The sequence below is a fragment of the Prorops nasuta genome, unplaced genomic scaffold, assembly GCF_024137725.1.
Source record: "Prorops nasuta isolate Cenicafe-Biocafe unplaced genomic scaffold, Cenicafe_Pnas_1.2 PNAS00009, whole genome shotgun sequence".
Classification (NCBI taxonomy): Eukaryota; Metazoa; Arthropoda; class Insecta; order Hymenoptera; family Bethylidae; genus Prorops; species Prorops nasuta.
In genome coordinates, this window is record NW_027116806.1 from 8,948,680 (window position 1) to 8,971,236 (window position 22,557).

Consider the following 22,557-nt stretch of genomic DNA (forward strand, 5'->3'; position numbering starts at 1 on the left):
CGTATATCTCTTACCGTAATGGCCTTAAATTTTTATTAAACGCTCGAAAATTTAGCCGTCAAGAAACTTTGCCCTATTTTCATCGTTGTCGCGGTTACTTACTTTACGTAAAAAAGAAAAAAAATTAAACCGCAAATTGGAGTTAAGAAGAAAGCTTTAGAGCATGTTTTGCGACCACGAAAATTAAAGTGCAGTTAAGTCTGCTTACAGTTTCAGGAACAGCTTTATGGAGGAAGAAGAGAGAAGCCTGTACGGGATAGGAATGATGAAAGAAGAGGGACAAAAAATCATGTCTACGCAGAAAGAGTAAGATGGAGAGGGGGGGGGGGGGGGAGGAGGGTTATGGAAAAAGACGAAAGAAGCTATTTCCAGGCACGTGGATGAAACATATTAAAGCGGAAAGCATGACGACAGACTTGCGAGCATAACCAGATTACGCGATTATATTATCCTTGATCCAACGTCAGAATTTTCTTAAAAGATCTTGATACACTCTCAACGTCCTATATAAAATACGCGTACACGCTTTGGTTATATCAGTAAAACTATTATATATAATACCAAGCTCGTTAAAACGTTGCAATTATTATTCGTCACGATTTTCCTCGATGGTAAAATTCTGCCACGTATATATAATTCAAATGGAATCGCTGGGCATTTGTCTGACGGTCAAAGAATATGCACACACACATATATATATATATATAAATGGGCTGTAAAAAGTTGGTGCGGTTCGAACGAGCGAAAAGTTTGGGAGAAAAAGCGAGCGTTGCATCAGGACGGAGCAAAGGCATATATATTGTATGTATATATGTACACTATATATATATATATATATATATACCCCAGCAGCAAGGGCGCGACGTAGACGTATGAAAGTTGAAGGTATTACGGAAGGCCACGTTCCTTGTTGGCGTGGTTCGCTTTAAATCTCCACTAAAAGCCCCGGACAAGCTTTTACCAGGAGTGCGGGACGGAACGATCCGGGTTAGGTCGAGTAGGGCCATGCCGTGCCGGCAACAACGCGTTCCTTTATTTGTCGGTGGCACCAACTGCGACTGCTGCACACGTTTATCCCCCCTCCTATCTTTCACGTTGCCAACTCGCTGCTGCTTCTACTGCCTACGATGCTGCCTGCCTCTTGCTCCGGATAGAAACGCCAGCTCTCTCCTGACTCCTGGTAGCACAAGGCTAACCCACGCGGTTGCCCCCTCTGGGATTTCCGCTGCTCTCACTCCTTCCCGGCTTTTCCACATGTACCAGACACCGCACTTCCTAAGCAGCTATACGAGCTTACGTTAGCTCGAGTACGCGTCTTTAAGATAGATAAACGCATACCACAACCCTCCTCTATGTTACTGTCGCTCCCTCTTATAAAAATTTAACATATTTTCCCCGCGATTGTTCATTTTCGATATTATAAAATTGCTGCGATAAAATAACCAGTCAAAGAGTTCGTACTACTGGGAGATTTAAGGAGACGCAGTGATGGAAGTCAATATTGAGCCCGACGCTCTTCCGCGCTTATACCAGGACTGTGTTCTCTAAGCAGCTACACGAGCTTGCGTTAACTCGAGTAAGCGCATTCCCACAACCTTTTATACTCGTGTCGCTTCCTGTTCTAAAAATTCAAACATTTTCTCTCTCTCGATTCTTCGGTATCAATACTGGAAAATAGCTGAGACACCGATCAAAGTAGGTACAGTGATGAAAATCAATATTAGACGCGACGCTTTTCGCTGTGCAGCAGACGCAGCATTTTCTAAGCAGCTCTACGAGCTTGCGATAGCTTCGGTACGCGTCTTTAAGATAGATAAACGCGTCCCACAATCCTGCTCTCTATACAAGTGTCGCTTCCTGTTATAAAATTTCAACACACTTCCCTCGCGATACTTCAGTATCAATATTATAAAATTGTTGGAACAAACTAATCGATCAAAGATTTATTACCACCGGGAGATTTAAGTGGACATAGTGATGAAAATCAATATTGGACGCGACGCCTTTCCACGTGTTCCAGCGGATACCGCATTTTCTAAACTGCTATAATTACGTTATCGCAAACTCTATAAAGAAAGAAGCGTAACTCGCTACCAGCGTTGCTCCTTGTTCTAAAAATTCAACAATTTTCCTCTCACGACTCTTCAATATCAATACTATAAAATAGGTGCGACAAACTAACCGATCAAATTGGATACAGTGATGAAAATCAATATTGGACACGACACTTTCCCACATGTACCAGACACTGCATTTCCCAAGCAGCTATATACCTAGACGTTAGCCCGAGCATGCACCTCTAAAGATAGATAAACGTATTCCACAACTCTCCTTTGCCCCTGTCGCTTTCTGCTATAAAAATTCAACCATTTTTCCTGTCGATTCTTCAGTATCAATATTATAAAATTGATGCGACAAACTAACCGATCAAACATGTATTATAACTGGGAGATTTAAGTGGACACAGTGATGAAAATCAATATTGGACGAGGCGAACTGGGTTTGGTCGGTACTTTCGTTTGTTCGTACTACTCGCTGTGAATGGAATGCTGCACTGGATCATCCATCTTGTCTCTGACGCTGACCTAGGTCCACGAGATTTTCGAAAACGCACGAGTGGACAGAGTAGAGACAGCCACAAGGAATAATGTCAATTTTCGAGTTGGACCTCCGCCAGATTTACGTGTCGGATGGGCCATCGATCGACGATGCGTCTCGTTGCTTCGGCACGTTCTTTCAGACGTTTCAACAATTCTTCAACTCTTCCTATTATTTCTCCCGACTCTTGTAAAAATGCTTAAAAATAATAACAATATTTTTCAATTTTTATATGCACCTAAATTTTATTAGAATGGTCGAAGCTAAAATACGTACAAATACACGTGTACAGAATATTCCTGCACACCTTTATAATTCAATAAAAGGGTCATAAAAAAAGTATAATCCATTAGAAAAAAGTCTAATTTTAGTACATTTATGTGAGTATACTATTTTATGTATTTCAAAATTTTGTGAAAAAATTATCTATTGCGCTAAAAATGTTTTCAAAAGAACCCTGAAATACGTAAATTTTTAAATCGAGCATTCTAAAATCACATGTTTTCCCATTGATATAACACACATTTATTTAAATCCATATTTTATTAAGATAAAGAGGTGTACGAATACGAATACTTTCTGCTCCTACGGTATACGCGTATTTCAATAGTATTTCGTACATTAAGCTTCAAACAGACTACACTATATCAAGAGACCCCATACTCAAGATCAAGGGGTGGATAAAGTTTGAAAAACTAGATTTGAAATTCGCTCGTGTATGCGTGAAAGAAATTCGAGAGCAAATTATTCATTGTTTCGAAGCAGGGAAATCTCTGGGAGTAAGAAAAGTAGCTGGAGCTACACATACTAATATTAAAGAATTTATGCTCGGCCAGGAAGAATACGAAATCCCTTGTAAATCATACAGGTAGGAGCGATATACTCACTGGGAAATATGATATCAGTATTACAGCTGCAGTAGCTGCGTTTTTCCGTTTCATTACTGGCTGCTCGCTTTAGATTCGTTCGTACGGTGTTCCCATGCGACGAGGACAGTCAGTGCCGTCAAAACGGAAGCAATTTTGTCGGATTGCCTTTGCAGCAGTATCTTTTGCTCGATTAAAAAAGAGCCTCTGTCGGACGTATACAGCGATACAGGACTGCAGCGAGGGCTTCTGCGAGGAGACGCGTATGTGGAAAAGATGGTGTACGCTTGAATTGGCAATTAACTATTTATACATATATCCAGTGTGTTTGTAGTGGGAGTTTCATCAAGGAAAATCTCTGACGCTCGAAAGGTCAGCTAGTACAAATATCCGCTATTAATGGTTCACGATGCGTGAGTGAGTTACGTATTGTTGTGGCGGGGCTGAGGCACAGTAGGAAAGAGGCTCGTGGTATAATATTCTATAAAAGGTGTTCGTTTGAAAATTGTACAGATCATTATTTTAGGAAGTATGAGAGATATAAGTGAAATAAAAAGATCACGTATTTCGTGGATCGAAGGGGGAAGTTTAAGTTTAGTATATATATTTGTTATTTTTAAGCAGATTTAAGATTATTGTAAAGTCGCCTAGATTTTTATTCACGACTACTCTATTCATAGATTTAATTCAGTATTACATACACACTGATGATAATAAATATTACGAAATTCTAGTTTCTCAAAAATTCTCGTTTAGACTCGAGTATTTGGATAATTTTAAATACAGCGGGTCTTAGAAATAGCTCTTGAGAGACCAATCGCAAGACAACGTAAAATATATAGGGTGTACATTGAAAAAAGGATCAAAATATACTATAAATAATCTAGAAAAAATCCATCCAAATACAATATAATGTTTTCACTACAGTTAAAAATCCCCCTCGAAGCCACAAAATACGCGTTACTGCAGCACACCTTTCTTATCAGGCAATTTCGGAAAACAATAAACTGGAAAGCTTGGAAATGAACACCCGGTGTAGCGTACGGTGGTAAACCAAAGGAATCGCAGGACCGATGAACGAGGCAATCGCGTGTGTACGCGCAGGTAAATATTGGGTAGGCTGGGGGGGGGGGGGGGGGTTGGGGGGGGGGGAGGGTGGCAAATGGGCGACGGGAAGGAGTAAATCCGCCGGCTGGCCGCGACATTAAAACTCGCCAGAATCTCATTCCCTGTCGCTAAAACGTTGAAACACCGACTATATACATATACGAATGTTCGACGGGCCGTGTTGGACATTCACCGGGCGAACAATAATTGGATTTGGATCGACTGGGAGGCGCAGAATTTGCTTGGCTTTTTAACGAGAATCCAAGATTAAAGTTTTCCTTCAATGCTCGATTTTCTCATCTATCTCTTTTTCATAATATTGGATGCTACGCTACGGGGCGACAGCGTCAAATCGAACCATCTCAGTCGGAGAGGCAATTCCAGGCTCGTCGCCATGGACACCTCTGCGCGCCGGAATCCGTAATGAAGCGTGTGGATAACGGATATATATACGTGTGTGGATGCTACGTACGGTATGTATAGTTAACATAACCGTATCGTTATAGCTTCGATCCAGTCCCTATCCAGCTCTCCCGAACCGTATTCTCTCTATATACCCTCGATTGACCCACATCTTCGATTGTCAAATCCGTTCCACTTTCCTCTCCATTCTCCGATGCCTAATTATCATAAGTCGAGTAATCGAGTTCGACGCGAGTTCCTTCGGCGAGCAAATAATCTACAGGAAATCCTTTGGAAAACCGACCCCTTCGTTACTCCAAGCTTATATTATAATCCAACCGCGCACAGCTTTTTCCTTGATCCTTCATTTATTAGAATAATCCGCACGTGCATTCGCGTTATACCGCACAGCCTTCGTTCTAGAATATATATATATATGTGTATATATCGATTGAAAATGGGCTTGCAGCTTTTTGCAAGATTGCTCGATAATCGTAAATTTCTACGTAATACGCACCTCCTTCGATGGAGACTGGTGTAATCGTGACGTCACCTCCCTTGATCTGAGTGTTCCCACGATACCAGATTATGGACGCTGCGGGTTTGGCGGATCTCACGGTGCACTCGATTCGTCGCATCTCACCGACCTTCACCTCGATCACCTTTTTGTTCGGATGGCTGCTGATCTCCACCTTCTGAGGTCGAGCTGTAAACACAATCAAACAGTCGAGTTATTAATAATGGTATATACGTTATTCCTTGACGAAACTTGCTTTCTATCCAAGCAAATCCATTATTCACTGTATATTTCAACGCTTGCTATATACAGGTATATATATATATATATATATATATGTGCATCTATACCAATACCACAGCAATGCACCAATTGCATCAAGAGACACTGTACTTTGCCACTCCAAAACTTTCTCTCGACATAATTTTGCAAAAAATTAGCTTGCATCGACCAATTAAGAAAATAACGGTAGTTTTAGTGCTACTGTTATTATTATTATTATTACAGGAAAGGGGGGTTACTGCTATTACAGCAGTTATCACGTTTTATTTCAATCGGCAATCTCGTTAGCACGCACGTTACGTCGATACGGCTAAGCTTGCTACCCTGCTCACATATATTTAGTTTACAGGGAAGTTTCGTAATATCCATGTTGTGTTCAACTACAGTGCGATTTCCGACCAATTTCTATACACGTTTCTCATTGATAATGACAAAACTTTGCCCGTTGCTTGGCTTGACCGCTCATTTATGGAAGCTCATTATTTCAATGTTTATCGATTAACGCCAGTGCCCTTAACGTGATACGAGCAACTAATGCGTAAATTAATCAAACTTTGATCGATCGTCTTTTTCTCCTTCTTAATTCCTCTGTGTGTTATATATAAATATAGTTTAGCATGGAATACGGAATCCAATGCAACGGTATATGTGAGAATCGAATGGTTCGTCAGCATACAGTGGAGTAAATGGAATTGGCAAGATTGGATCTGACTGTCCAAGGTAGGATGTATCAATCTTGGTGGCAGGTCCATAAATGAATGTATAAAATTTACATGTATTACGCGAACAATGCAGAAGTTTACAGGGCGTTGATGTCTGCTTTCGAATTCAAATAAAGCGTGGAAGCAAATATCTAACCGACCGAGTTTCTGATCCTGATTCCAGCTTTGGGTCAGGAAAATATTGTTCCAGCGAACGACAGCTCGTGCAATCTGTCCCATTCCGAACGATCCTTTTGTGATGTACGAGAGGCCAGCCTCCAACGATACTGGCACCACTCGCTCGATTTAACGTAACGCTAACTTTCCGAATTTATTGCTAATATCCCAGTCTGCTCGTGTCTCACTTAACGACCACCTTAACTCAAATGACTCGAAGCGCGTCGTTATGTACAAGGGAAATTCGAATTTCAAATTCAAAAATTCATTTTAAGGCAAATTGATGTATATATGCATGTAAATCAGCATTTGTCGTTAATTTGCGCATTTGTCGCTATAATACGCGTTAGGTACATACGCTCGAGCTTGAAACGACTCTTGCATTAGGAGATTAGATTATTGAATGGAAACGCGATGAGAATAAATACGTAGATTCGGCTTTTCCACGCAGCAGTCCAATAAATAACGATCAAAGTTTTTCCATCAATGCAATTTTATTATTTGCCGCGTGAAGCCCAGGGAATTTTCAGTCGCCACGCATTCGAATGATACGAAACGCTGATTGAACAACAATCTAGTCGATTGATAAATATATTGCTTGGGAAAATTCTGAACAATCGCAAGTGTGTGTATATAATAGTAAGGGGAAAGTGTTTGGCGTTTAATTGGAGGATCGATGACTTTTCGTTGTATATTTAATTTCATAATCCAAAGTGGTGGGCGATCGTTAAACTTGGATGTATCTCGCTTGGTCCAAGAGCTGAAACTGGCGCGCGGCTGTGTCAGTGCCAGAGAGGAATTATTAAAATTCTAGCGTGACGTCGGGCTGACATACGGCCGAATTTCTCTAGGATAAATTTCAGGGGATATATACTTCTGCCAGGCTTTATTCCTCATATAATATGATATTTGCCATCTCCGTTATTTCATCAGCGTCAGCCGTATTATTCCGCGTCAGCCTCCTCCACGAACGGCTTACCAATCAATTTTATGAAAATGTCCAATTTTCTATCAAGAAACCCTCGGATCTTTCAAAGTTACGCTTATGGCCAAACTTTCCAGCGATAAAGACAATTTTTAAATAGGCATAAATTCCCTCATAAAAAATGCCAAGGTCCGCAACGATAAAGTTCAATAGTAAATGACTTTCATAACATTTCAAACTAATGCAATTTTCATAGCTTTTGCGAAAAAAACTCCAGTGTGCCACTGCACTTGAAACTCGTCGCATTGGCACATTTTCCACTATATTTCACCAAATGAAATGCATCAGAGTGCAAAGCACAGTTGTATGACCTCCTTAATTCCCGCGCGAACCTTCGGTCTGTCTAAATAATATCACCAGGCTAAAACCATTAATAATACTCGTTTAAATATTCGCTAAATAATAATTCTCTGATATGTCACAACAATTATACTCGAGCATCATAACTCTTATCAAAATGGTATGAAAAATCTCATAAAAATGTCGAATCCTATGGTTTGATAATGGACGTTATACTTAACGAGTCTCTTCAAGTTTAAGGAGCGCGTGACGAAACCGCGACTAGATTCAGGTTTTTAAGTAAATTAGCTAATTTGCTTAGTCGTAGGAATATGCTTTTCATCGCGCACAGAAAGGATAATCATAATCCGAGAGTAAAAATATGTTCGTCCCCATTTGATAAAAGAGAGACATTAGCTGAACGAGGTAACGTATGTAGTTTTTTGTTACGTAAATGAAGAGCTCTGGCGTTGATTCCGCTGCGGATGGAAACGCGCATACAGGTGCATGTAGTAATAAAATTGTTTGTTGGTTGCACGGGTACCGTCGTTGCATGGCTGCGTGCTATTCTTTTGATACGTCGTAAGCCGGCATACATGAGGACGGATCGGCAAAAATTCCATTGTCTACCTTCATTAAGCCCATGACATGCTTGACCCGCGACATCACGTTCTCGCGTTCCTCTCCTCTACCTATATATATAGGGACGTCAAAAGACTTACCTAGATACGTGTTTCCTACGTGTTTCGTACTCGATAAATGAAATTGATTGTCGCTTCCTTTCTTCCTTTCCTCTTCGTGATTACAGCGCACACGTTGAACGTGCCACATTAGCGTGATTAGCAGAAAACTTTCCTACCGTCTCGCATTCGTGAATAGAATGTAATCAGTGTCGAGATGTTCCGTTTGCCAATTAGAGCCTTAAAACTTAGGCTACGAACAATTTCGAGCTTTGCTGTAATTTGCTCGATGCAAACACAACGTTAAATGCTCTTTTCTTTATCCTTTCTCTTATATGTCTTACTGCCGGATTATTGCTATATTATACCACTTGAATTCTGTAGTTCTTTAACGATACAAATCGAGGCGCGAGGAAAGTTTTATTGTAAAAATTGCCAGAATTAGGCTAGCAGCTTTTTGGAGAGTTAAATAAAGTATAAAGATTTACACGAGGAAACAGAATGAATTATTGTAATAATTAATACACGTAGTGTTCGTTATTATCCTCCATTGCGCACGCAAAGATAAAAGTATTACATTTTACTTCCAGTGGCAGTTCCAGCCCCAATTGAAATTAATATGATTCGTGTGAATTTTCCAAGAAACCGTTAACGTAGTTGGTCAATTGGAGCTATGTTCGGTATAATTTAAAACTCGTTGTTTTCAGCCAGGCTTTCATTTGCGAAGTTTATGAAGTTTAGCGCGCGCGTAGTTGCATGAACGCAGCTAGCACGGTCCAAAGTTTCACGTGGAGGGTGCACGTGCGATATATATATATATATAGCAGGCTTGCCTATGCTACGCAAGGATTAAGTTAGTAGCTGTAGCGCCCACGCGATTTCTAACCGTGTTGTCTGCAACGCTTTTGGTCGGCTTCGAAAATTCACTTAAAGCGGAACGAGCTTTGGCCACACGTCTCCTCCCCCCTCACTCCCCCCCCCCCCCCACCCCTTTCTTCCCTCTCAGTGTACGCGCGACCCAACTGGTTTCGACGTTACGCGAGACACCTAGCTCCCTCTTTGGCCAGTTTTCTCGCTCTGCCAAAATGCCGCAAGAGCTGACCGGTCCAATGTGTAATAGGATTTTACTCTTGCAACAAACGGATTTTACAGCAGAACCTTCCTTCCTTCTCTCTCTCTCTTCCTCCCTCCCTCCCTCCCCCCCCCCCCTCTCTCTCTCTCTCACGCTCTCGCTCGACCCTGTACAGTAAACTACCCTTATGTCTCAGTTTATGTTACGAGCAAGCGTGAAAACAGTCGCGGCTCTCAGTAGATAGGCTAGGATGGTTCTATGACCGCGTGGCGAGGGGGTCGGGGTCCCGCGGGGACAAGGGAAGTAGGGGAATTGCCCCCTCTCCTCGTGTGGTTGTGCGCATGCGGTTGTGCGCATTATCGCGTTCCCCCGACGTTAAACTCGTAGGGTACACAAGTGGCCTCCCCCCTCTTACGGTAAGCAGTGAACGCCTTAGAGAGAGAAGGAGAGAAACTGCCATGTGCGAGCCAAGAGAAGCAGTTGGTTACTTTAAACGATAAGACGCGTTACTTAATACATTATCGCGCTCTGCAACAATGTATGCGAAATGGACTCGTACTGGAAAGAGAAAGAGAGAAAGAACATTCGTAGAGAGCGATGCAGTGATCGCTCCCCCTTATTTATGTTACAGTATCTTTGACGATCGTCATATTCATTTGTATATCTATCGTCGCAGATACTTACCATCCGCTCTGTAATAAGAGCGGAGCCTACGTGACCTTAACTTCAGAAAAGTGGTTGGGACGTATGTGAAAAACACGACAACATTCAGAACAGTTTTCAAGCTGTAGATCCCCCTGGAATATTTCAGTCGAAGCATCGTCCGATGTCGGTTGAATGGAAATCTTCAAGGGTTTTATGTTATGATTTACATTTTTTTTTTTTTCTTTTTTATTTGCAATACTTATATATTACAGGGTACAGTGGATTGGTGGAGAGGTAATTGAAGAAACACCAATGTAAGGGAAAAAGCCTTTCGGCATAAAAAACCCTCTTTATTGAAATACAAATTTACTTATAAAAATATATAAATAAACCAGGAATTGTACGTCCTGTAGAATTCCAATAAAAACAGCAACAGCAACAGCAACAGCATCTATAATTAAAAAAAATTATTTAAGTAGCTTCTATACTACATTAAAAGCACTCTTTGTCGAACAAAAGTAGTACTACGATTTAATAAATCGCTGCGAGAGAAAAAGTGAATGCGAGATTCCTTCGCTATTAAGCCATTTTTTTTTTTTTTTTTTTTTATATTTTATTAGTCTTTGACTTTTATTAACTCTTACCGATTTGGTGGTGGTGACTGTCTGTCATACAACCCACAAGCTCACATAGGCTGCATATTACGTAACCGTAATAACAATTGCCTCCTACGCGAGACTGCAGGTTGCTCCCCTGCAGGTTGCTCCGCTGCAGGTTGGTCCGCTGCAGGTTGGTCCGCTGCAGGTTGCACCGCTGCGGGCGGCATCTGCAGGGCTACGGGCAGCGAATGTGGTCGCCGCAGTGGCTGCTGGTGCTGCTGCTGTTCAAGTATCAAGCGATACCCTCTTAGAACTGATTGCTGCTGCTGCTGCTGCTGCGGCTGCTGCTGCTGTTCTTCATTATGCCGAAATGGCCTTACTATTGCAACTGGTTTGCAATATTTTTTTTCTAAATCCTTTAATGTTAGTTTCTTGTCAGGTAAGCTTATTGGTCGTGTGGAACTCATGATGTCTCACTGAAGACTGAAGTGAAGAGTGCTCTCCTCTACGTATTCCAGATGAAGTTTACATATCTTTATCAATACATATTAGCTTTCTCTCTCCACTTCGGATGAAGTTTACATCTCATTATCAATGCGGAGAGAAGTTTATATCCATTTCTCAATACGTATTAGGTTTCTTTCCGTTAACTCCAGATGAATTAGTAAAAGGTATATTTACAATAATATTTTTCAATTTATTTGATAAAAGAAATAGTAGAGGTTAATTTACAATGATATTTTTTCAATTTGTTAGATAAAATAATTTAATAGTAAAAGAAAAAGAAATGTGGTGGTTCCTCTTCTTCTTCTCTCTTAGTCTGCTTTGAAGCAATATCTTTTTCCTCCTCCTCCTTCTCCACTACTTTTTTCTCCTCTTCCTTCTTCGTTTGCTTTGACTCAATATCTTTCTCCTCCTCCTCCTCCATTTTTTTCTCCTCTTCTTCTTCCTTCTTCATATCCTTTGACTCAATATCTTCCCTAGTCTCTTTCTCTTCGTCTTTCTTCACTTTATTTTAAAAATACAAACAGGTAATAATAATAATAATTATGAAAAGGTAAAAAAAAGATAAAATAAATACTTACATTCTTCCTCCTCTACTTTTTTCTCCTCTTCCTTCTTCGTCTGCTTTGACTCAATATCTTTTTCCTCCTCCTCTTCCTTCTTCGTCTCCTTTAACTCAATATCTTTTTCCTCAGCCTGTTTTTCTTCGTCTTTCTTCACTTTATTTAAAAAAAAAAAAAACAAAGAAACAAACAATAATTATGAAAAAAATGTAAAAATAAATACTTACAGTTTTTATGCAAATAAAGATGCAGTTTCCGTTCATACTCTTCGAAGTAACGATTGAAAAAATCGTTAATTCGATTGACGTATTCCTCTGTCAATTCTCTGGGAAGAGTGGGTGAAAGAGGAACAATATCCTCTTGAATCATGATTAATTTACACTTTTCGCAGCTCATTTTTTTTTTCCTGTGTGCAGCACCGACAACGGTATAAGATTGAATGAAGAATTGAGGACTTGTGTTCTCCTCTTTATTTCTCTAAATAGTTTTTAAAGAATCACATATTTGCTTTTATCCACTTGGCAAAAACTGACACCTCCTCGTAAGGACAGTGGATACGTTCATTGTCCAAGTTCTTCTCTCGAACGTGTAAATTGCACGGAGTTTTTTCAAAATCATATAATTTAATTAAATCCTTAAACTTAGGACAACCATACACTTCTAAATTAATATTATCCACATTCATCCTATTCAATAGATTTTTTTCAATGTTCCCTCCCTTGTAGGCTACTACGGGATTCTCGCACGTTAGGCAACCTCTAATAAAATCTTCCACATCCTCCTGCTCGTATTTCTCGAATCCCGTATCACTATATTTTATACCATGAACCATATTGAGCAAATACCACACAGTTTTTTTGTCTTTCTCACTAAGATTTTTCATACTGTCACGCAAACGAAACGATGCGTAAGAAATTTGGTTACTTTTTAAATCAATTATAGCTATATCTTTATATTTAAGTTCTTTTTTATAAACTAAGAAACCTTCTACATCCATTATGTGAGTTATTCTATACATTGTTGCGCTCGTGCTATTCTCGATGAAGAAAAAAACTGAAATGAAACATTCGAAGAAATATCTCCGTAGAGAGAAAGATTTTATCGTTTCTTTAAAATATAAAGTTACATTTGATAAGAAGTCCTTTCTTTCTTAATCTCTAGAAGATATTTTTTTTCCTATTGTATTATACTGTGAAGAAACTATAGGTAACAATGGGGAAAAAATTTTCTTAGAAATTATCCCCTCCTTTTAAAAACATTAAATTTTAATACGTTATTTGTTCCCCTGTTGGAGGGGGAAAAAAATTTTCTTAAATGCGACAAAAAAAAGATCGTTCATTCTTGCATCGAGCGATTGACGACGACGACGACGACGACGATAATGACACCGACATTCGTTGATTTTCAAGGTTTTGTATTGACCGACAAGAGTTTTATAGTTAAAGAATTTGCGGTGTTGCGTGATAATGAAGTGTATCACAATGTATTTTCACCACCATTTCAAGAAGCTTGGTTGAGCGATCTCGAGAGAGAACAGAACGAGTAAGTATTTTTTTTTAAAAATGTAATGTTTTGTATATAATTTTTTTTTTTTTAAAGTTGGCTTTATTTTAATCGACATGGATTCAATTGGACCGACGGTCATTCACCTTATTACAAGCATAAAGATGTAATAAGAAAGTATGTAACGTCGTACGAGGGAGAGGATTGGATTTTCGTGAAAGGACGGGAGAAATATGATTGGTTGAGAAAAATTTGCAACTTAGAAAATATATACAATGCGAAGGAGTGTGAGTGGGGTAAATTTAGTCTTGGATGGAGTAAAAATTTCGAACCACCGTTACCCAAGTGTATGAATCATTATGGTATATGTTCACTGCAAAATGTTTACTTTATGAAATCTGTATATGATCAATATATAAAGGAATAAAAGACTTCTGAAAAAAAAAAAAACAATGTATATCAATGTCAGTATGCATCTCAGACGAAACAATGGGATGTGTAGATACCCCTACTTCCATTCTCTATTCGATATATATAAGCGTTACTCTTCGCGAGAGACGCATTCGCAATTATTAATTTATTGTTGTTGTTGTTCACCGTATGACATAGTCATTTCTTTAAGAAACACACAAAATGTCGACGGAATTGCGAAGAAAATTTTTTACAATTAATAGTGCGAATGAGTACGACGCGTGGGTACTGGAATGTCGCGAGCATATTCGACGATTGAGCAGCGCGGATCAAGCTTTACCCGTTGGAACGCGTCAGAAGAATTTCGCCGAAATCGCGTGTATAAAGTGTCTGTTGCTACGAGCGCAGAGAGAATTGAATTATATTAAATCAGGGGCTGGTTGTAGCAATGACGTACAAGGACTTACCTGGGAGGAGCTTGATTCAGCGTTTCGAAGTCGAATATGCAGCGGCATGGTAGTTAATAGTAATTATATAGAGCCTAAGGATTTTTTAGTAGACGCGGAAGTATTAGTGCGTACGCGTATAGATAAGGTATTTGTTAGTGCAAATAGTGTTAAGGTTAATTGTGTATTTAACGGACAATTCATCTCTAAGGACCAGAGTGATGATAAAAACATTAGTACGACTAATGCTACATTGTATAAGACTGATAATTTTAGTGATTGGTATAGGAAAAACATTTTAGACGTTATTATACAAAAATTAAGTGAATTTCAAGAGCGTGATAGTGGATGGACTTTGCACAAAATTCATTATTTACTAGTTAACATTAATCGTTTTAACCCGTTGCACGCGGGTTGTAAAATTAATCTGCCATCCGCTATCACGAGTAGGAAAGCTCTGATAAATTTAGAAACCAGTGATAATGCATGTTTCGCGTGGTCCGTGACGGCGGCACTCTATCCGGCAAAACCTACGGCTAATCCAAAGCGCACGTCCTCTTATCCACATTTTCGGACGGTTTTAGACGTCGGTAGCCTAACCTTTCCGACTACGCTAAAACAGATTCCGAAATTCGAGGTGGATAACGACGTGTCGGTGAACATCTTCACCTTGGAGAATGAAGAGCAAAATAGCGACGCAAAAAGCAGAATTGTGCCTCTTCAGGTGACGAAGAAGAAGAGATCGAGGCATGCTAATCTTCTTCTCGTCAACGATGAACAGGGAGCTGCACATTTTATGTGCATAAGGAATCTCTCGAGACTGGTGCGAAGCCAATTCACCAAGAGAGAAAATGCTCATTATGTATGCGATCGGTATGTATTAATAATAATAATAATAATACTGAAAAAATACAAATATAACTGCATATGTTTTATATTAAATTTTTTAGATGTCTCCACTACTTCCGCACAGTGGAGAGGCTCGAGTCGCACGAGCAGGATTGCGCGCAGCTCAACGATAATCTCCGCTTGATGTTGCCGAGCAAAGCCGAGGATCGCTGGGTTTCCTTCAAGAACATCAAAAATGGGGAACGAGCGCCATTCGTCGTATACGCGGATCTCGAGTGCATATTATTGAAAGTTGAACAATCGAACAGTAGTAGTAGTAGTAGTGATATTTATCAGAGACATGAACCTATTAGTGTAGGCTATTATTTAAAAAGTGCTCGCGATGCGTCACTCTCGAGGTACGACGCTCGTCGGGGTGCCGACTGCATCGAATGGTTCGTACGCGAGCTCGAGAACATTGCGCGCATCGCGAGCGAGACGCTAAGTACTATCGTGCCCATGCATAATCTTAGTTTTAGCGAACAATTGCGTCACTATAATGACCCCAATTGTCATATATGCAAAAAGCCGTTTCTTCCGAATCAACTACGAATTCGCGATCACGATCATCTGACCGGCAGATACAGAGGACCGGCTCACAATAATTGTAATTTAAATTTCAAAGATTCGCATGTCATTCCAGTAATTTTTCACAATTTATCCGGCTATGATTCGCATTTTATCTTCGAGACGATCGCTAATTTGTACGAGGGATCGGTACATCTGCTGCCTGTACATAAGGAAAAATACATTTCATTTACCAAATATTTGCGAAAATATAATATACAGTTGAGATTTATCGATTCGTTCAAATTTATGGCCTCCAGTTTGGACAAATTGAGCTCGTACTTGGCGGAATCTCAGCTGACAAATTTGAGGTCACAATTTTCGGAATTGAGCGTCGAGCAGTTCGACTTGCTTACGAGGAAAGGTATTTTTCCTTACGACTATGTAGATAGTGCGGCTAGATTGGAAGAGACGGCTTTACCACCGCGCCAGTCGTTTCACAACAGACTGACCGACAGCGATATCAGCGAGGAAGCATACAATCATGCCGTAGAGGTATGGACCAAATTCCACATGCGCACACTTGGGGAGTACAGTGACCTGTACTTGAAGACCGATGTCCTATTGTTGGCCGATGTTTTCGAAAGTTTTCGCGATAGTTGCATGCTAAATTATGAGTTGGATCCAGCCCATTATTATACGCTACCGGGCTTCACCTGGGACGCGATGTTGAAGCATACGGGAATCAGGCTGGAGCTTTTCACGGACGTGGATATGTTGCTGTTCGTAGAGCGCGGTATACGCGGTGGTTTGAGTCAGTGCTCCCATCGTTACGAGAGGGCCAACAATCGGTACATGCGGGACTACGATCCGGCGGAACCGTCGAAATATCTCATGTATTACGACGTAAACAATCTGTATGGGTGGGCAATGTGTCAGCCGCTGCCCACCCATGGATTCCTATGGATCGAGGACGCTGCCAATCTCGATGTCTCCGCTATACCCACGGATCATCCCGAGGGTTATATTTTGGAGGTCGATTTGGAGTATCCGCGCGAGCTTCACGACAAACACGCGGACCTACCGTTCTGCATGGTGCGCGAGAAACCGCCGGGCGCTAGCCAGGAGAAGCTGCTGGCCACTTTAAACGATAAGACCCGTTACGTAATACATTATCGCGCTCTGCAACAATGTATGCGTAATGGACTGGTACTGAAGCGTATACATCGTGGTTTAAAGTTTCAACAGTCCACCTGGCTACGCGATTACATCGAGCTGAACACGCGTTTGCGCACCGCGTCCACCAATGAATTTGAGAAGAATCTCTTCAAATTGATGAACAACGCGGTTTTCGGTAAAACAATGGAGAACGTGAGGAATAGAGTTGACGTGAGGCTCGCAACCAAGTGGGAGGGAAGATACGGGGCGGAAAGCCTGATTTCCAAACCGAATTTTCACAGTCTCGCGATTTTCAAGGAGAATTTGGTCGCGATTCAATTATCGAAATTGTCCGCGAAATTTGATAAACCCATTTACGTGGGAATGAGTATTTTAGATATTTCAAAAATTTGCTTGTATGAATTTCACTATGACTATATGCTTCCTACATTCGGCGGTAAATGTAGAGCGATGTATACCGACACGGACAGTCTGATATACAGTGTCGAGTGCGACGACGTTTACTCGGTCATGAAACGCGATCTCGCGCGATTTGACACCAGCGATTATCCTGACGATAATCGGTATGACTTGCCACGCGTCAACAAAAAGATACCCGGTCTGATGAAGGACGAGAACAATGGTCGTATCATGACCGAGTTCGTAGGACTGAGGGCAAAAATGTATACTTTCAAGGTGCAGGACTGTGCGAGAATTACCAAAAAAGCCAAAGGTGTCAAAGGTTACGTTATCGATAGAAATATAACATTTGACGACTACAAGGATTGTTTGAACAATTTCACCGTACAGTCTCGCAGTCAAAATTTAATAAGATCGAAGCTGCACCGAGTTTTCTCGATCAGTCAGCGGAAGGTCGCCCTCAGTCCGTACGACGACAAGCGTTTCGTTACACCCGACACCGCGGCGACTCTACCCTGGGGACATTATAGTCTAAAATTATAATTTATTTATTGTTTTTATTTATTCGCTTTATTTAGTTATTTATGTATTTATTCTATATTTTGATACATCTTAATAAAAGTTTTTATAAAACATTGCTCTTATTTATCCAGGAATTGTGCGTACTGTCGAATCCCAGCCACTTAACGAACACTTTTTCGCCCTTTCTGCGCAATACTCTCTCCACCAGATACACATCGGGATTGATGGTTTTCGAAAGCTCGTATTCGTAAAATCCACCCAACAGTTGCGTGCCCCTGGAATCCTTGAGGAGATACGTAGCGGGATTGGTACTCTGCACTTTCGCCACCTCGAATATTTCGGTCGTCCAATTTGGCGTGTAGCCTTTGGCGAACATCTGCTTGTATTTACTGATTCGTACGAAATCGCCGACTTTGAACTTGGCACGACCTGCGACCTTGATGTTACTGTATACTGTCTTGAGTAGCTTATCTGCATGCTCGGGTTTCACATCCACGGGACGCATTCCCGTGGTACGATGCTTTCGCGCATTGTACGCGTCCACCAACTCTTGCAGCATAGCGCGCCACTTGTAATTACCGTTCAACGTAAATCGTTTCCACATTTCCGTCTTCAACGTACGATTCCAGCGCTCGACTATCGACGCTTTCATCACGCTGTAGGTCGAGTAGTGATTTATCCCGCGTTTCCTCATCAACGCCCGAAAGTCACTGTTGTAAAACTCCTTGCCGTTGTCGGTCTGTAAATTTTTCGGACATCTGCCGTCCTTCAGTAGGATTCTCGTCATTGCCGTCGTCACTTCTCCGCCGCTCTTGGTCTTCAATGCCACCGCCCAAGCGTATTTTGAGAGGGTATCGATTACAGTGAGAATGTACTGGTGACCCGCATCGACGTAATTGCGCATATCAACAAGATCGGCCTGCCAGAGATCGTCGAAGCCGCGCACGATGACTCTTCTGCGTGGAAAATTTATCCTCGCCGGTGCGTGGAGCTCCTCCACCAACTGTATCTTTTCTTTGCTCATTTTTTTTTTTTTTTTTTTTTTTTTTTTCGAAATTCCTAATGAAAAGTGTTGCTAAGTATTGCTCTTTCCAGATCTCTTTTACTCACTTTATCATCCAATTTTTCGCAAATTGTTTGAAAAATTTGGTCCATCTTTTTCTCAAATTGTTCATTATATGTATTCAATGCCATTGTCAGATATTGCTTGAATTCAAGCAGTAAATGCTCTAAATTGGGTTCGTGTTTCCTACTCTCACCATCCAGTCCAATTCCAAATTTATTTATCGACATTTCAAATGCACTACTTTGTATTTCAAAAATCAGTCTCTTTTTCCTCGCTATTATTCCTCTTTTTGATGGCTCGTAATGTCGAGAGTAAACATTCTACGATGTATGTTAAACAAATGCAAATTTCACAACAGCAGGAATCAGACATTTAATTTTTTTTTTTTTTTACCTCGTACTACCGAAAGACGTTGATATTACACTGAGGTAAGAGTGTAACGTGCAACTTTCTTTATACGATGAGATCCTCCTCGCGCAACTCCTCGATTATCGACTGTATCTCGTTGTGATGACTCGTATTACCGGCAGCCACCGACGCGATCAAAAGTCTCAAACGTTCGATCAATTCATTCGGATCGTTCCAATGTACGTAGTTGATTGGTCCCTCGGTGACACGCATTAGTCCTTTACCCCTTTTTTTCGATGCTGTTGATGCTGCGCCTGACGGTTTACTTGCGCCCGACGGTTTACTTGCGCTAGACGGTTTACTTGCGCCCGATGTTGACGCGTCAGAAGTTGACGATTTTCTTGCGCGTGATGTTGATGGTAACCGATAAGGTGGTAAAATAGGTTTTCCCAATAGCAATGGTTTCATAATTTCTGTATATTTTGCACCTCTATTACCTTTGATTTGTTTTAGACTATCGTTTAACAGTTTATGCGCTTTAGTTTGATTGAGAATACTCTTGTATCGTTCCAAATCGTCGGGTTCTATAATGGCTCGATTGGGTTCTCTCATGAAAATTAGTTCATAAGTACCTCTTGTACCGGTGTATAACTTCTTATCGAGAATAATATCTCCCTCATGACTTATTTCAAATTTACATTTACCAAGCGTCAGTTGATCATCTTCATAACGAGGTCCAAAAGCATGATCAATCAAGTTCTCCCTATCAGTCAGAAGTAATTTAATATACTTGCCAGGGATCGGATGTAATTTAATATGTTGAAAGACATGTTGAAACAAGCCTGGTTCCTGTTTTTCATCAACATTTAATTTTTCTAGCAAACTTTTTTTTGAATCGGGCGACGGTTGATCGGTTATAGAAGACTCGTCGTCGTCGTCGTCGTCGGTCATGAAATCCAATGGATTCGTAATAGTTTCACTAATATTACTACTACTAAGATTCTTTGCTCGTTTATGCGGTGTCGATGTGAAGTAGGCTCCCCTCTTCAATTTATCGTTGTATTTGACAAACGAACTATTATTATTATTATTTGTGTTATCCTCCGTTTGCGAAACGAGTTTCTTCAATGGTTCGACTATCGGCTTGAATGTCTCGTTCAAACTGCTCTCCATTATCGCCTTCTCCGATTTCAAGGCACGATGCTTGTCGCGAATCACCTCGCTCGTCTTGGCGATCCTCTTCAGAAGCGATTTTTCATCCATCGCGATGCTGTATAAAACAGCTTTCCCCCGAATTGAACGGTTTTTAACCGACCTGTTGCGATGCTGTATTCTCCCCGAACCGACACGGGTTTTAACCGACCTGACACGGTGATCCGAACAGCCTGCGCTCCAGTATCAAACTGACACTCAAGGCCGTGATCGTGAAACCTTACCGGCATGATTATCGACATTCACAAGGCCGAAACCTTACCGGCAAGGTCGAAACCTTACCGGCCTGACAAGACCGTTCACTCGATCGTGGCGTACTCGTTGAAACCTTTGCGATAACGACCGTTCCTCAGAGAGCTATCCTTGTCTATTACTAGGAAACCGTAATCGCGACTCCAACAGGTCGAACACAATGTGAGAAATTTCTCATACGACATATCACTGTTGACGTGATCGTTGAAAATATGCTTCAGATTAGTTCCATCCTGCTTAAATATTATTAGCAAGTTTGCGTTATCTCGTATCAGATGCTTCGGTATTTTCGCATAAGTCTGACAGAGGTAGAAACAATCGATGTTGGCATGTCTACCCATGCAAAAGTAGTCCCTTATATTGTCCTGCTTGTCGTTGGCCACATCGTCGAATATGAAAATGGAATTCGGCTTTGCATCCGCGACGTTCACAACCTCGCAATTGTTGGAAAATTGAAAGTAACCGATTTCCTCCGTTTCCTGCAGAAGCTGCTCCAGATATCGATACTTCGGTTGCTGCAGCGATTTCGAGTAGACGTACAGGTTCTCGAATCTCACACCGTGCGGACTCTCTATGAGGCTCAGCAGCACGTTTGTCTTACCGCAATTCGACGGACCGCAAACTATGCAGCGTATCGTAGATGGTAATAGCGATCCGTGACGTTTTTTTTTTATTTGCGCGGTAGCATTGTGAGCATCCAAATTTGTCACGCGAATAGTCGGCACGTGCTTCACGAAATGCATCCTCGCTATTGACCTTCGGCAACAGCCGTATCGTTCATTTATATTTCGCGATTCACGGAACTATTCGGTCAGTTGCCATTACGATGGCGTTCATGCTAGTCGTCGTCGATTCCCTGCATAACTTGACGAATCATCAGCTCGAACACATACCGAAGATCGTATTGCTCGAGTACTTTCCAGACAGTATCGCGAGTGTGTGGGAAAGATTACCTCGGCACATTCGCGCGGACTCGGATGTGCAGCAATATCAATATTGTTTGCAACACTACAATCTACCTGATACCACTCACCACGACGGACCACCGAGACGGATAAAAGACTGTTACGTTTGTCAGCAAGAGAAGCAGTTGCTCTAAATGTCTGGATCGTTCTTCAATAAAGTCTTGAAAAAATTGCCATTTGAGCTGCACGTGCCCGGTTACAATTATTGCGGACCCGGCACTCGACTTCGCGAAAGATTGGAGCGCGGCGATCGTGGTATAAATCCGCTGGACGAGGCCTGCCTCGATCACGACTTAGCATATTGGCACAACGAGGATCTACCGGAGCGTCATCAGGCCGATAAAGTGCTAGCGAGGAGAGCGCGTGAACGTATTAACGCAAGAGACGCGACCTTGGGTGAACGCGCGGTCGCCGCAGCCGTATGGGCATCGATGAATGCTAAGCGTAAACTTGGCTTGGGATTACATAATATTGTTGCGATGAAGAAAGCAGTAGCGGCTAAAAAAAAGAACAACAACAAGAAAAAAATTGGTATTACGAGGAAGAGAAGAATTCGAATGCCGAGGAAACGGGGTGGTATAATACCTATACTTCCACTACTAGGTGCAGTCGGAGCATTGGCAGGTGGAGCATCGGGTATAGCGAGTGCTGTAAACCGTGCAAAAGCTGAGAGAGAACGATTGCGGGAAATGCAACGTCACAATCGCGCGATGGAAGCGTCGCGCGAGAGAGGCCGAGGTCTTTATCTGAAACCGTACAAGCGAGTCGTCGGAGCGGGTATCCGTGGAAAAAAAAAAAAAAAAAACAACAAAAAAACGGTCGAGGAAGAAAATGAATGAGGGAAAATTTCGTCGTCGTCGCGATGCTCTCCCGGATTCAGGT

The 22,557-nt window shown here is 41.3% G+C and overlaps 1 protein-coding gene across 1 annotated transcript in view; it reads right to left on the reverse strand.

The window, feature by feature from the left end:
* The window catches only part of LOC136776224 (nephrin-like), a 102,421-nt gene that overhangs the window by 16,987 nt on the left and 62,877 nt on the right, over window positions 1-22,557 (reverse strand). The window contains exon 6 of the mRNA XM_066731604.1: window positions 5,491-5,679. Coding sequence (XP_066587701.1) covers window positions 5,491-5,679 — 189 coding nt within the window. The remainder of the gene's footprint in view (window positions 1-5,490; window positions 5,680-22,557) is intronic.